This window comes from Podarcis raffonei, chromosome 9, assembly GCF_027172205.1.
Source record: "Podarcis raffonei isolate rPodRaf1 chromosome 9, rPodRaf1.pri, whole genome shotgun sequence".
Classification (NCBI taxonomy): domain Eukaryota; kingdom Metazoa; phylum Chordata; class Lepidosauria; order Squamata; family Lacertidae; genus Podarcis; species Podarcis raffonei.
In genome coordinates, this window is record NC_070610.1 from 42,248,786 (window position 1) to 42,266,001 (window position 17,216).

At 38.6% G+C, this 17,216-nt stretch overlaps 1 protein-coding gene across 8 annotated transcripts in view; it reads left to right on the forward strand.

The window, feature by feature from the left end:
- Nucleotides 1-17,216, forward strand: part of LRBA (LPS responsive beige-like anchor protein) — a 361,620-nt gene that overhangs the window by 225,886 nt on the left and 118,518 nt on the right. Inside the window, exon 1 of one of the 8 annotated variants that reach the window (XM_053403147.1) lies at nt 5,458-5,493. The exons of the other annotated variants lie outside the window; for them this stretch is intronic. Coding sequence (XP_053259122.1) covers nt 5,473-5,493 — 21 coding nt within the window. The 5' untranslated portion in view covers nt 5,458-5,472. Of the gene's footprint in view, nt 1-5,457; nt 5,494-17,216 lie in introns of those variants that run through there. 8 annotated transcript variants of the gene reach the window in all.

Here is a 17,216-nt window from a genome sequence, read left to right on the forward strand (position 1 = left end):
GTCCTGAAAGCATCAGGCAGTCACAGCCCCTTTCATGTAAGTGCTGACCCTAGACAGGAGCTGACAATCAAAGGAGGCAGCCACAGGAACCAGTGCAAGTATGCTATTGATTTTTCAGTTAGGTCTAAGTAGTTTGTAGTATGGGTAATGGGCGACAGAGGCAGGTATGTCATTATCAATGAGCTCCAGAACAGTAGCGACAACCTTCCCTCATATTTCCTTCAACACTGACAGTATGCATCCAGAAGTGGTCAATAAATTGCCCAACCTTTTACTGACAAGTGACTTGGACAGGCTGGGGGTTGGGAACCAAAGAGCTAAACTTCTTCCCCTGAACTTGACGTGGAAGCCTGGGAGGAGGGAAAGAGAGGGAGAGGATCTTAGAGTCAGCACTTGCAGTTTTTTAGCCTAAATCCTTTATGGAACAGATTTAATAACACTGGCAATGAATTCCAGTATCTCTCTGCAGATGACATTAATTTCTCATGTCATTTTGTGCTTTCCAGAATATCAAACACTAAATGGAGAACAATAATTTAAATAGGTTGTTTTTTACATAAAAATACAATATGTGGAGTAGTTAGGGGTTTTTAAATAGACCCCCCCAAATATAATAACTATATATTGCATCAATGTTATGTTGTCCTATTATTTATTTGGCTAGTCTCTAATAATAGTTATTTGCATTATTGTCCTTAGGACCTGATTTCAGAACACTGTACATAGTACAGTGTTTAAAATGTCTGTCACTGCATTCTTTAAATCCAATCTGTTAGATGAGATCCCTGCCAAATAAATGTGCTTTGGTTCCTGGTATAAACTGAGGTTGCAATCCCAAACACACTTCCTAGGGAATAAGCCATTTTGAATACAATAGTGAGACTTGCTTCTGGGGAAACATGCATAGGATTGCACTGATAGTCACATATTCAAAATATTATATGTGCGCATGCGCGCGCACACACCACACACACACAGATGAATATTGCTTTTTCAGTTTATTAGCAGAAGGTAATGGGGTTGAAAAGTCAAACTTTTGTAACTCTGACTATTGGATTTTAAAGAGGAAAGGCAATTCAAGTTTATGCCACAGTTCACAAATTAAATGCTTGTAAAAGCACACTGTAAACACTGGCTTGATTGAGAAGTTTAACATTCTTATAATTACAATGTTGTATTAAAATAATTTTCAGTGGTTACTCTTTAATCTTCTTTTTCCAAATATTGTCACATTACTTAACTAATGTCAGTTATATCATTTGTTTTCAAAAGTCAAGATCTGCTCAGGTTTTATGCTATGCACAGATGTTAACAAAATAACACATGCTTATAATTAAAAGAAATCTTTAAACAAATTGAAATAAGGCAGAAGAGTAAATGTTTTGAAAAATGGCCTTAAAATAGCACAGCAGTGAGTTATCTTATTTAACAAATCTATATAGTGTAAAATTAGAAAAGCAGACTGAATATTAAGAATCTGTTTAGTAGCTTGCATGTTTTTTTATTTGTTTTCACTAGATAAAATCATTTAATTTAGAACATGAGCCTGCACACACAATTTTTATTTATTTTTATTTTTTGCCAGTGGAAGGGGAACATAAGGGCATATCCATGAAACAAGGTTTTTTAAAATAAAAAAATTAAAAAATCTGTTAAGTATGCATTTGAAATTAATCTTAAAAGATGGATTTAAGATAAACATATTAGGACTGACTGGAAGATACAGGTTAAACATTTCAAGGGATCCCTCCACTCCTGGAGTCAATTTAGAGGCTACAGACATTCGAAGCTAGACTAAGTTGTTCATAGACCTTTTTGTTAGCATAATATCGCACTGGTTTTGAACCAGAATATTTTGTTTCATTTGCAGCATGCTGCTGGCATGCTTTGTTAATGCTGCGAAAATGTTTAAAGGAGATGCGGAAAGGCAACAAATTAAATTTTCATGAAAGAAAACCCTAATCAGCAGTGACAGTGTAAGAGAAAGATGATTGCCACTTGGTCATTGTAGAAAGGCACTTAGGTTTGGTGTCAGTGCTTCTGTTAATGATGACTAATGTCTTTCTCGCAGCAAACACATGCTCAGACATTGTGCTACTGCAGTCTAGGTATTGGGCTGAAGCATAGGCACCAAGGATCTTAAAACAAAGGTTCAGGCCTTGAATTGAGTGACTCAAAATGCAAAAATTTCCCCACAGTTATATTGTAGCTGCAGTTTTAGAAATTGTTCAGATTCCTGTCTTCGGAAGCAGAGGGATGGAGCAGTGTATTTGAATAGGGTAGGCTTCATGAATGATCAAGGAGGATGACTGGTTAGTAGTGGTGTGAACGTATGGGGAAAGTATTTCTATAGTAAACAAATGAATAAAATGATTTTTAAAAAACCCTATGGAATTATTTCTAGTCCCCATATTGTATTCTACACAAATCCTTTAAACTTAAAGCAGAGCGACTCTCAAGACCTTTTCAAATCCTTTGGCTTTAGTTGTTTAAATATATTGGCAAACAGAGAGGTGGCATGTGTCAGTTCTTTAGCTTTTCCCAAAGTGAGACCTTTCAGAAGGGCATTTGTAATGCTTGTCATATTTTTTCATATGCCTCTTATTGGCTTGACAAGTCTAGAGGACCATGAGAACACAGATGTCATTGGATTCAGACAACACTAATTACTCTGGGATTTTTGCAGCCTCGGTAGCTGTATGCAGCTGTCGATTATGAGTGTTTATGTGGTATATCATGGGTATACTCTCCAATCTCAGATGCTGCCACTGGCCTTTTTGTTTCCTGTTGTTAAACAATAGGCTTTCTTATACATCCTGAAAAAGAGAGACAGGGATCTAAAGGGTGTGTCAGTATTTTTATGCTACATATTAATATTAGTCCTAAGATTAATTGAACAACTATATTTATATTTAAAATGTGTAAGCACTTGTTTTACAGTTTTCTCAGCACAGGAGTTTCTTGTATCCTCCCTAAGGTATAGCTATAGCTATATTTTTATCTGCCCCCCCTTCTTTTATCCTGTATCCTGTCACTCAAAATTAAAGCTGCTAGATCACTATTAGCATTGATTTAGGCCACTTGAAAAATGGTCGTTCTTTAATGTCACATCAAAGATGTTCTACTAATTTGGATCAGAGTTTAGATAAAAATTGTTAACCAAGGTTTATAAAGCAGTTGGTTAAGACTTGTCTCCGTGTTGAATTTTGTTTGCAATATCCACCCCCCCCAATCTCTTTGTTCTGTCACAGTTCATAGTGCGTAAAGCAGCTGATTCTAACAAAAAGTTCAAATGGTGGTCACAGCATGAATGACATTAGGGGTTTTTTTAAAAGAAAGGGAGAAAAAAGAAAAAAAAGCTTATGTTAATGTTCTGTGCATTTCCAAAGAAGTGCAGCCTGTGTTAATCACAGATCGGAAAATGAAAAGCACCAATAATGTTAACTTTACATGCTGATGATGCAGAAATGGAAGCAGCTTTATCAAAGATGCATGATGAGATGAAACTGCAGTCTCTGCTGTACAGTTATAGTAATTATGACTAATGAACCGTCCAGTCTGGATGAAATGGCATGTCCTTAGGGACTGTGTCCAATCAGTTGTGACTTATGCAAGCTGTAGAAAACATTGGTAGACTAGATTCAATATTGTAATATGAAATATACTATGTTAGCAATTTCAGTTTTTCAACATTATTTCCATTTAGAAATATCTAATATTTTTTTTCTTAGCTGGGGGTTGCTGGTTTTTTTTTTAAAAAAATTACCTGTATATTGAATTGTAATTCCTGTTTAAATAGGGTGAGTGTGCGCTATATTGTCATTATAATCCCAGAACTGCACTCTGGATGCAGTAAAAACAAAAGCAGATTAGTTTTCTGCAGTTGTTAGGAATGTTTCTGTGAGATTTTGTAATCATGCCACCTTTTGGTTACATTCGAAACAACCTGAGAGTTTTCCAGAATAAGACAATGGCAGCCAAAAGTGTGTCTAGATTTGATGCATAGCAAAATTAAGCTATTAAAATGCATTTAACAGTTAGATAACATCCCATATTTTTGTCTTACTTCCCTGTGAATTTGTTCATTGGTTTCTCGTGGCCCTTTCTGCAAAAATGGGGGGTAGTGACACTTTCATAAAATTAAGAAGGGCCAAGCGAAGTTAGTATGGTGTTGAGGAACATGCAACTTTGCAAATGAGTAATACTTTGCTATTTCATATACTTTAAAAGTTTTATTGATATGCAGCTGAATTGTTAATACTAGCCAAGCTTAATTGTTGTCTCATTTGGAAAAACTGTGATTAGGTTTTGGTTGCTGTCACAAGTTTCCAAAACTGGAGGACATAATTAACCCCCAGATTCAGTGGGGTTTTAGTGCTAATTATGGCAACTTCAAACTGAAATGCAGTCTTCCTTCTCTCTCCACTTGCACCTCCACAGTTTACTCATGCTTCATATAAAGCTTCACTGTTTAGATTCTCAGTTACTTTGTCCCATCAATTCTTCAGTGTCTGTGTGATTTATGTCTCTGAATTTTATTTCTCTTTCCATATGTCTTCTCCCATTCCCTTGAGTGAGGTTATCCTCTTAATAAAATTTGGTTTGAACTTGGGGTATTTGATGGATCATGGAGAGAAGATGTATCCAAGTTGCTGCAAACCATACAAGGCCATTAGGAGCACAATAAGCACATTCATATATATTATGGATCTGGAAGTTTTGATTGAAAGCAAGGCTTTCATTGCCGTCTAGTGTCAGAAGCCCAAGCCTCAGCATGGGACCACATTGCAGGGAGGGAGATTGTGAGCCACAGGTATATTGATAAGGATTAATGCAAGCTGTGCTATCCTAAATACACAGTACTGATTTATTTTTATTTCATATCCATGCCTATCATTAACCATAGCCATGTGAATGTGATATGGGCATTAAAATGGGTAGTCTGGGATGCAAGAATAAAGATGCCTAAAACTGTGGGAGTGACCACTGACATCTAGGTTGCTACGGAAGAAAACAAGTTACTGTTCCTTCTTCTCTTGCTAGCATGAGTATCTCCCTTTAACCTTTCCTTTAAAAAATCACCCTTGCTCTTAAGTTTTGCACCCTTGGTGGTGTCCATTTTGCCCACTTTCCAATTGTCATTTCAGGTACTTTCCATAAAACAATTTTTAAAACAAAAGTACCTGACTCACATCTAGGTTGAAACACATTTGCGTATCCATCAAGTGTGCTCAGGATTCCAGCCAAAGGGTTGTATCCAGTGCTGTCTCTCCATTGATGGAAGGCTCTTTGATCTAGCAGACTTCGATCAGCAGAACGAGGGAGCATTTTCATCCTTCCACCCCCTCGATCTATTCCATTGGGCTGGAGATACTTTAGAACAGTGTGAAAGGTGATACTGTGGGATGGGCAGGGAGCAGGGAATGCAGGGAAGAGAAAGCCTTGGCAGAAATCACATTCACTGTTTTGCTTATGGAAGCTTTCCATCACCAGGTGAGCTTTACAGAAGAAATCTATAAATATATTTTCCTAAAATTATTTGTGCCTTTATCCAAAATTAATATATCTGTGTAATAACTCAAGTGTGTTTGGTAAATGTGTGCAATTAGTCATATTAACTTGTTGCCCTCTTTCTTTCCCTTTTTCCTTTTCTGAAACCACAACTAAAGAACAAAAATATTTCATAATTCTGTTTACTGTATCTTGGTGTTGATTAACATTATAAAGTAGTGTTTGATACAAGATTGATGCCTAATGGAGACTTTATTCTGCTTCGCTGATAATTAACCCAACTATTTAAAGCATGACTGGTTAACCTGTGGTCCTGCAGATTTTGTTGGACTACAACTCCCATCAGCCCCATCTAGCATAGCCAGTGGTCAGGAATAATGAGAGTCGTAGTCTGGCAACATCTGGAGGGCCACATGTTAGCTACCCATGAGTTAAAGGTCTTAAGGGAAGTTAAAATAAAAGACTTTTAAAAAAAATAATAATGTCATGTGTATGTAATATAGGAACAATGCCAAGACTTAGTAGCTGTTTTAAAGTTTAAATTTTAAAGTTATTAAGATGCTAAGTTTTAACTAAATATTTAAAGTGCAAGGCATACCAGCATTGCACTTTTGTTTTAAAAGTTTTCCTCTGAATGAAAGCAATTATTGGAATTGCTTTTAAAAGCTTTGCGTGGTACAATAAAGTATGATTTTACAATGTATTGTACATGTCTGATTGGTGATGTTAGATGGGGCTGATGGGAGTTGGGAGACCAACAATGTCTACTAAGCTGAAGGTTCCCTAGCCCTGATGCAAGCAAGCACTTTTCTAATAACTGCATATAGCAGGCACAATATCAGAAGAAGTATTCACCCTTCACTTCAGCACAAAAGTGAGTCTCTTCATGCTTGCTGCAACATATAAATACTCTATATAAAAGCAAATAAAGTATTGCCTCATGTAATACTTAGGCTTAAGGATCATTTGCTGATGTGCTGTTTATGCAGAACTATTATTGGTTTGATAATAAAACTTTTACAGACATTTAGTTTGCTAGAATTTGCTCTGGTAAATACCTGAATAGGAAGAATAGGTCTTTCAACAACTAGAGTTATGCAACCAGGAAGCCATGGTTGCTATGATACCCTACTATTCCTCATACTCCAGGTGTAAATAACATTGGTGTTGAAGTGAAGTTTTGACAACTAAGCAATATATACATTAATTTTAAAAATAGTACAGTACGTGTGAATCAAAGGTGATTCCACTAAAGGGGAAGTCCTTGGCACCCTCTTTTATACCTCCTTGGCCAGAGGACATGGCTCCCCCATCATCATATGCCAAGGTTGACTCCATCCATAGGTTTACATGTTCCACAGCTATGTAGGAGTATGCAACTGGTGCATCAACAACAGGCCTTTCAGGATTGCAGACAGCTCTTGAGGGGTGGGAGGGGTGGAAATGCTGGACTGTCAGGCCCTTTTTAACTCTTCAGATGACTCCAGTTCTTTGCCAAGACAACATCTTCCTACAGCTCAACTAGATGCTCACTCAGAGCTCTCCATGGTCCTGGCCACTGTCATAGAGAATCTGTCATAATTGAGCTAGTATTGAACCTGGACATACCTCATCCTTACTGACCTACTCAACTGGACCTGATCTACCATAACATGGCCCATTCTGATCTGCTTTGTAACCTGACTTACTTCCACCTGAATTTCCCCAACTCATTACCTTCACTTGTGGACCCCTTACTTAAATAAAAGGTAGCTCTAGTGGTGATGACACTACAGTTCTGTAAATAAAACAGAATTTTAGATCTGCACTTTGAAAAGTCTTAGTTTGAGGGATGTGGCAAAATCTACTGAGATATTTTCAGATTGCTTCTTTGTTTCTCACTTCTGTCAGACTGAAAAAATCTGGTTGAAGCAGCCTGAGCTGCACACAGTTCTGTGTCTCTCTTTTTGTTTCCTGATTCCTGCACAGTATAAATGTCACCCTTAACGTTACTTCTTTCAGTTTCATAAAAGACAAACCTTTTGTCCTACAGCTGTATTTTTTATTACTTGCTAGTAAAGATTACTATAATGAATTGTTGCAAGATGGTAGAAAAGTAGAATAAAGTAAGTAGAATACCCAGCAATTTTCTGTTCAGGGTTTTCTGTCACATTAGTAGAAATAAATCATTAGAGACTGGTAGAAGGGTAGAGTGAGTTGATATATTGGCATAAACATTAGATAGATTTAAACATGAGGCATTGCTATCTGCAGATCTTCTTCTAGATAGTCATGAGAACTTTCAACTGTGTGTCTAGATATATTTAAGACCAGTTGAGCCTATATGGTTTTATTAATGTGCTGTAAATCTTATATTCACAAGCAGTGTTTACTGCAGTGCAATATATTTAGAAGGAAAATTTACACCCAGGAGAGGAAAATAAGATGAGTAAGAAAATACAAGGGTAGATCTGGAACATTTATTCTAATCTGACAAGTGTTTGTGAAGAAGTTACTCAAAAGTGTAAATTGCTTTGGGTTATGGGCTTTTTTATTTTCTTTTTTGGCATTACATGATGTTGGTGCCAATACTGGAAAACCCTGAACAAGTTCTAATATCTAAAATAGAAGGGAAGATATTGGGAAGGTCCTGCATAAAGTAGAAGAAAGCAGGAAGGCAACGAATAAAGAGATTTTATTTTTATTTTTTAAAAAGCTAATATTTGAGCCCAATGCATTCTACAGAAAATTTCCTTCTTCAGGGATAATTTTGAGTCAGTATGCTTCTTAGCTCTAAAATAAAAGCGCTTGCCTGTGTATTTCTTGTGACAAAAAAAGCAATTATTGTACATGCTTTTGGATAAAATTATTTATTCATGCCCCTCACATTTCCAGTACTTCAGAGTTTGTTTGTTTTTCTTGTTACAGTTTCCATATTTTGGTGAAAATATGTGTTGGTACTGGGTTTTGGGTTTTTGTTTTTACATTAATATAGTCTGATTTAGAGCAGGACTTCTTAGGTCTCCTGAATCATTTAAAAGCACATATCTGGACCAATTTTCAAATGCATTTTCATCATTCAATAATTTGTTAACTCACAGCTTGAATATTTGAAGGAAACATTTTTGCCATACTTTCCAATCGAAATGTCTTCTAAATTGGTTTCCAGGTCAATGAAAAAAGTAGAACAGTACCTGTTCTCAAGCTTAGAATATCTAAAAGGTGTGACAGAAAATGAAAAAGTGATGGGGAAGGAGGAGGGTGAAAGCACACTCAGGTTACAGTTCTTATAACAACCAGCTGGAATAGAGACTGTTCAGATGGAATGGTTACTGCTAGGTGACCGATGAGAGAGAGAGAGTCAAAGGCAGCTGAACTCTTGGTAGAGCCAGTGCAATTCCCTTGTTACCATTCTCCCACTGTGTTCTGCAGCCTGATGGCTCCAACTAGGTGATGTAAGAAGCAGAGACAAAGGCAGTTCCATTTCAGCAGAGCGGATGGAAATGCCCTCCTTCCTTTCTCTGCCCCACAGCTGGATGGAATGCCTACTAATAATGTCGCTTCCACTGAAAAGTGTTTTGCTTAAAAGAGTGTTAAGGAATAGATGATATATTTATAATGTATCTCACAGAAGGCCTCGTTTGATGTTGTAGTCACGTTAAGCCCTGTAAGGAGTTCAGCTTCTCATGCAATTAGAATCAGGTGATGGGAAGAGGGAGGTTGTGTTTGCTGATCTCTTCTCTCTCCTCCCCCCACTCCGCCCCATCTCTAACAGTCTTGCTGCCATCCATGTCTTGGGGTTGAAGTTCTGAAGAGGGTAACCTGCTGTGTGCAAATAGCCTCCCTGTGCAATTAAAAACCCCAATCCTGTATGGTTCTAAATTGCACAGGGAGCATATCCACATACAGTGGTACCTTGGTTTAAGAACAGTCTGGTTTAAGAACAATTTGGTTTACAAACTCTGCAAAAGCAGAAATAATGTCCCGGTTTGAGAACTTTACCTCAGTCTAAGAATGGAATCCGAACGGTGGAAGGGCACCAGCGGTGGGAGGCCTCATTAGGGAAAGCGCGCCTCGGTTTAAGAAACGGACTTACGGAACGGATTAAGTTCATAAACCTAGGTACCACTGTATAGCAGACTCTACACTTCAGACCTTTAGCTTCGATATGTGAGTGGCATTGGGGCTGGACCATCAGGCATGTGATGGAAGGAATGGGGCTAGCCAGGCACACAGCTTACTGTCACACTCCTCATGATTGCAGCTTCATGTGCCGCAATGCCTGAAGAGGGAAACTGAGTGACAGATGTGAACATCCTTCTCTCTAATCCAAAATTCAAGAGTCTGAGTGCCTTTCAGTTTGGAAGCAAAACAGGGCCATCCAAAAACAAGGGGGTGATTTTTGCATAGTTGGGAGTATTCTACAGGTATGTGGAAGTATAGGAATGTGTATGTTAAAAACTTGGTTGGATACAATTTGGATTTTGTAAACCTGAAACCTGAACAATGAACTCACTTCAAAACTTATACCTTTAAGGGGTGAAGAATCTTGAACCTCATTCAGGGAATTGCAAAGGAAATATTGAGTGAAGAAGAAGAAAGTTTTGCCCATAAGATTATTTTGTGTACACACACACACACACACACACTCCAGTCTGCCAGCTAAGGATGACTCATTACAGTCTATTAAAGGGAAATGAGTAGTATGTATTGGCAAGACAACAAGAGAAATCCTGCCATGTATTACATTTTGGAGTAGATCTTGAGTTTTTGATAACTGCTATATGATTTTCTTATATAGTGCACTGCAGTTTGATGCCATAATTTCTGTATTTAAATATTCAGATGCTCATAGCTATGGGCAGACATGCTGTTATGCCACTGCTCACAGAAATTTAAGAAGAATCTAGCTGACCACCTGAATACTATTATGAGATTTCAACATAGTTTGGAAACAGTAAACACACCTGGTACTGTAGTTACAGTATAATTCACATTATAGCTTAGTGTGACGTGGATTTCAGTTGCAATGCTAACAGCGGCAGAAGTGTGGAAACATTTTAAAATCCTATCAGTTTACACACTGGAAATAATTACTGGCCTGGCTGTTCTTTCACTGACACTTTTCCCTTCTGCTGGTTCAAGAGAAGAGAACATCTGTTTCAGTAAATGCCTTTTGCTCTTTCTGATCTTTCTAATTATTTTAGTATCAGAGAGAGGCTAGTGAATTGAAATCTGTGTAATGCCATGGTTTCTGACTATGCAGACAGACGGATATTAGAACAGGCAACAGGTTTGGAGTAATGAGCAAGGGCAGAAAGTGGTGGTTAAGCTGTGGACACTTAATCAGCAGTTGGTAATTGGAATGGAAATATGTTTGGGTAGGTCTGGAAAATAGAATCTGGGCTGCACTCAATGTGAACACTTATTTCTTTAGAAGCCAGATTTACTTTCTGTTTTGGTCTTGGTTCTAGTTATTAATCATATATGGTAATTACCATAACCAGCATTAGCAACGACGTGTGCAATCACTTAAGAAAGGCGGATGTCAAACCCAGCCATGTTGATCTTGCTAGAAAGTATGGTTAAAATTTTCTTCCAGAATGGAAAGCACTGGCATTTTGCCACAGAGGCAACACAATGAAAGCAATTAAAGATGTGTGTCTAAAAGGTATGAAAGGTTTGCAACTATGAAATAGCCATCACCAGAAAAACTTGCGCTTTTGCTGGATGTAGTCGGCTATTTTCATCTGTAGCGCTGCTGCGTCTTGTCTGACGTTGTGTGGTCCACTACTTGCCACAGTTTAGGGATTATCTGCCCCAAATGGATGACTTTCCTCAGACTAATTTAGTTCCTTTTTTATTTATAAAACTATGTGACAAAGAGGTTAACCTTTTCTATTGATAAAACTAGATTTGATAAAATTTACAGCTAGCTAGAGAGAAACAAGAGTTTAAATTGTGTGTCCAGGTGCAATTATGCAAGGGGGGTTGGGGGGAGCAACCAGGAAACATAGTGAGCAGAGATTTGTGATGGGTTCAAATCAGGCCATACCTTTATTGATTACAGGTGAAAACAGGTTTGGTGCAGGCATTGGCCATCTATCTGATGATCATTCAGCCTGCCTGCACACAGTGGAGGAAAACCAATATTAGGATCTGTCTGCGGTGTGAACGACCTCCAATGAATCCCAGCTAGTCACTGGCAGGGGCTACTATGGCCCTGAGCACCTGGGCATCTAAACAATAAGTGCCACACCCTGAGATCCCTTAGGGTTGATCTTCCCAAACTGTGTCATGACATGTTGGTGTGTCATGCGAATGCTCCCCACGCTCCTCCCGGGGCTGGAAAGGGGTTAGTTTAACCTCTGGTTTGCTGGTAAAACTGAATTACTGTGTCGCGAAATGATGCATGTCTAAAAAGTGTGTCACCAACATGGAAAGTTTGGAAAGCTCTGCCTTAGGGGGATCCCTCTTATCTCCTGGGCCAGGGTGGGAGGGGGGAGCCTTCTTGCCCATTTCAACCAAGGTACCAGCACAATGCGCCTTCCGCCCAGAAGTTGTGATAATTGTTATGAGACAGGCAAAAGCCCCAGACTCAGCTAATCAGATTGAAGGGAAAACTCCTTTCTGGTCCAAAAAACAGCAGCTAACAATTTTTCCCAGCAAGGTCCATAAGTGGGGTTGATACAATCCCCTGAAGGACCCTCAGCCATAACAAATTAGGGAGGGTGGGAGGAAAGCAAACAAAGACTACAATGCCCCGCTGCACCCCATCCCCCTTTAAACTCTGCAAGGGCAAAGTCTTCTTTCTGGTCTACTTCCAGGCCCCACCCACCCAGCAGCTAGGTGAACAGATCACATGCCACTTTGAGAACTTACAAGTGGCCAAGCTGTATGGGTGGGGCCTGATTAGCTAAAGTCTTTAAAAATTGACATCTCTTTTCTCCTGGAGAGAGCGATGTGATTGGCTCCACCCATGTGAAACATTTGGACTCTGCACCTGCCTATATTAAATGCACTCATTGGGTGTGCATCCTGCATGACTGGTTGAGTGTTTAAAGAGCATATATGAGAGAAAGAGATGTATAACACTGCTTGTCCAGAAGGAGCAACTGCATAGCATTCTCAACTATGCCTTGTATCTCTGCTGCAGGATTCTCACAACCTAGATAGGCTTGCACCACCGGGGCAGACTTTGGTTTTTCAAATTTCAGTAGTGCCCTGTGCAAGGCCAAAATTCAGCGCCCCCTCCGCCTCTTGCCTTCTGTTCTGCTCAGTTCACTATGTCATAATTGTGATGCCCTAGGCTTGGTGCCCAGTGTGGCAGAACTGGTTGTGCTGCCTTAAATCCACCTCTGGCACCACCTCTGGCACCATCTCATCCACTGTTCTATGTAGAATGCTGGGATGAGATGTTGCTCTGTTGTATGTGGTGTTCCCTTATGTGACATATCTGTAGGTGTTGTGTGGTGCTATGTAGCACATAAGAAGTGGTACATAACAAGCTGCTTGTCAAGAAGTATCTGATTCTGGTATCTATATAAAAATAAAATAAACCAAAACTCTTTCTATATAATGTACTACCACCAGAACCACATTTTCTTCTTAAACGAGAATCTTGATTCTTTCCCAGCCTGCTGCAATGAAGTCAATACAGTGGTGCCCCGCAAGACGAATGCCTCGCAAGACGAAAAACTCGCTAGACGAAAGGGTTTTCCGTTTTTTGAGTCGTTCCGCAAGACGAATTTCCCTATGGGCTTGCTTCGCAAGACGAAACGTCTTGCGAGTTCTTGCGAGTTTGTTTCCTTTTTCTTAAAGCCGCTAAGCCGTTAACAGCCACTAAGCCGCTAATAGCCGCTAAGCCGCTAATAGCCGTGCTTCGCAAGACGAAAAAACCGCAAGACGAAGAGACTCGTGGAACGGATTAATTTCGTCTTGCGAGGCACCACTGTACGATAACAGAGACTGCAAGGATTTATTAACTGTGTTGCAACTCTTTTAAGAGGCTATCACATTTTTAAGTAAGGAAAGTGTTCCTTTAAGTTGTTTCATTACTAAAAATGTACATAGGAGGAGAAGTGGGTAATTTCTAGGAAGATACAGGTATTCTAATGAGTTTTGGCTTCTCATATATGATTTGTACTGTGCAGCAGATGATAGGGACTGACTTGCTTGTCTTGTAGCTACAATAAATTCAGGTCAGGGCCAGCCCTTCCATGCAGTAGGGTGAAGCAATCAGCTTCAGGCAACACCATGAGGTGGGACAGATGAAGACATGAATTGATGGCTGAATGGTGCTGTAAGACTTGTTAAAAAGCTGGCCTGAGAGTGCAGTGGGGCTCCCATTCCTCCCACTTAAAGAAATAAGGACAACAGTATAGATCTAATCTGGTGTGGTAGGTTTGAGTAGCTGGTCTGTTCAGCACCACCAGGGGATTTCTTTTGATCACTAAAGGCTTCTAGATGGGATCCTTGTAGACCTTCAGCAGGTTTAATTTGCTGTAGCAAAATCTGTGTTTGATGTCAGCAACGTTTTAGGAATCATATCGCTTTAGAATCATGGCATGTATCTTTCTGCTTGAGAATTTAAGAACAGTATGTCCGTAGAGATCAGTTTCACCACTGTGAAGATTCAAGATAATGATGTATTGCAGCAGCCTTTGAGCTCCATTGAGCCACAAGAGCAAGTGCCCATACATGCCAAATGAGAGGAGCACAAAAAGCGGCATGGAAATTGAGGGTGCCAGGTTGCTTGTCCTCTTTCGCTGGCTATGGGATAACTTCCATAGTGATAACCAATAGGACTCTGGTTGCAAAACATTCAGACTTCCAATATAAAGTAAATGTTAAGCCTTATTAAGGAAACCTAGGTTTATAGCCATGGATGTATCTGTGACACTTAGTGTCAATGTGGCTCTTAATATAATAATGCATTTGTGACAAAGTGACTTCCAGTGATGAGGATATTCATCAGGCAAACGTTTCCCAAATATTCTGAAGCTAATGCTACTTAGGCCATGCTTATATGTGCATATAGATTTTGGCTGTTTTTGTGTCTGTACAAAAGTCTAGAGAAAAGAAGTAACTTCTCCCACCACCTGAGGGTTAGAGTAAGGGAAATTTCTTCTGAGTCACCTTCAGAAGCTGCTTTCAGTAAAAACCTAAAGAATTTTTTTTTAACTGTGTAATAGCCATTTTGAAATGAAGATATGCTGTATCTTCCCTATAACCTTCTATCAGGTTCCCAGAAAGGGTGTGTTTTGCAAATGATGTTATTCACTTGTTGGTAATCTAGTTAAGAAATCAGGTAACAAATCAACATTTGACCAAAAAAAAATGTACAGGATTTACGCAGATGAACTTATTATCACAGTGTCTGATTCTTTCTAGAGTAGTCTGTATTATTTCATTTTATTTTTACATGCCACCACATGGTGAATTCTTCATGACAATGTCTGTATAACAAAGTCTTACTTTATGTTCCTCTGTTATACTTTTCAGGAATCCTGAGCTATGAATGTTTAGTTCAAAAGCTCCACTCTGGACGGAAGCTTTAAATTTACTTCAGAAAGGCATTTGTGTATAAATGTGGTAGCTTAGCTGAGTATATCATTTACACTTCGGTCTCCAGGTCCTAGTAACTGTTGCCTAGATGTTTATTTAAAAGGGAGAGAGAGAGCCTCCATTATTCTTAAAAGTTGTGATCAGAAGCAGGCATGTTAGATGCTAAGCCAATTTTATTTTCAATTTACTTTTCTCTGTTTTGATATACCGGTTATACTACAAGGCAGAGTCCATTTATTTAGAAAGTTACCTGTTTAAGGAAACAATTCATTATGTGTCGTGGAGCTGATGAGTTCAGTAGAGCCACCTTTTAATCCTTGATTCCCTGTGGATTTTCTTTCACAATGCTTTTTCCCTTTGAGTCCCTAAAACTACAGTCCTTTTGACTGAATAGAGGCTATTTTATACACCACCCTGCTCCCAATCCAATTAAGGGTTCAATAATAGACGGATTATGGAAAGTTTACTTCTTTGCAGAAGTGAAGCTTTGGAAAAATAGTATGTTGATAGCAAGAGGGAATGTGAGGGAAAGCGGAGAAAATTAAGGAGATAATGGTCAGTAATCTTACCTTGTCTGATGTTTGCGCTGTTCACAATATAGCAGGCCCTTAGAATAAGAGGGACAATGATTCAGATTCTTTAACCATTTTGTTGCTGGAGTTTAGCTGTCTCTTCAATTTTCTTCACTCTTGCTTTTGTTATCTGCATCTTGCACAAATACCATCTAATCCTTTACTTCAAGTCTGTGAAGGGTCTTTTTTGGGGGGGCGGTTGGCATTTTCTCTTTTGGAGGAAGAGGTTAGATTGTGGAAATGGTAATTTCAAGAACAATCTGCTGTTTCTATTTTGCAGGAGTTAAATATAAGTTCGCTTAACCATATGAGATTTGTTTATCTCTCTGTTTTAAGTAAACAAATTTATTGAAATGGTTGTGTTCCAAAATATGCTACAGCTGCTTAATTATAAACACTTAAAGCGGTTACATTATATATCATAATGTATCTATTATTTAATAAATGAAAATAAAATGCAAATGATATTTTTAACTTGTTTATTGAACTGCTGGGATTTCATATTGACTTCAGTTGATGGCATTTCACTCAACATCTTGTCCCTCAAGTAGCTGTGTTAATACACTGTGATCACATATCTGCACTTCACTGACTATTTAAAAATGACATTCTGGACGTTTTGCTCAGTATCCTTGGTTAACAAAGTGTTAAAACCATTCTGCGATGTACTGAGCTAGGTAGTTGATCTGGAAATGTTTCTTTGTACCGTCAAACCATTTTTTTTTGGCAGATAAATTAAGCCTTCTCCATTTTGTAGAACAACCAGTAGTCATTATTTTCAGCTACTTTGCCAACTTATTATTGTTAAGATCTCTACAGAGTCTTTTTCTTTGCCTAGAATAGTGGATTTTTGTGGGCTAAATGTTTAATGAGTCAATGCGTTAAAGGCTTCACTTTTCTTCCAATTAACCCCGGGACCACTCTGGCATTTTTGTAAATCCACAGAAGTATTTTGTGAGGCCTAAAGGGTAAGCTGCAGGCAGGCTGTGAAGAATGTAAAAAGACTAACCTGCTAACCAACACTATGCAGTTGGACAAAGAGAGTTTAATCCGTATTATGGTAAATGCAGGCTTAGTGTCCCAAAAGGGCTTTGCAAAGTGGAACGAAACAAAGAGGGCAGCGCCAATAAAAATCCAGCGCTTTTATTTTTATACACAAAATTGTTGCAAAAAACCCCACACCTGATAATAGCATTAAGAAAAGTTTTGAATAGTGGTTTTAAATATGATACTAAACATTGTAATTGTCCACCAATTGAATGCTGTTTGTTGTACATAAAGAAGCCTGAAAGCAACAAAGTGCGCTCAGGTGGCTGAATATTCATGAGACTAGCCAGATGAGTACTTCAGTATAAATCTGAAAGGAATAGATCAGTTGTTAGAAGAAGGCGAAGGAAATAGCATATAGAGTTATTTGTATGCCTGCATCTGGAAAGATATTTATAAAGGAATGAAAAATAAAATTACATAGAGGCATTGGGCAATTTCACATCGGTTTCCAAAGGGCCTTAGCACTCTATGCTCACTCAGTGGTTCTTCAAGATTGTGTTCTTTAAATTATTATAATCAAATGTATTCTTCTCAGTA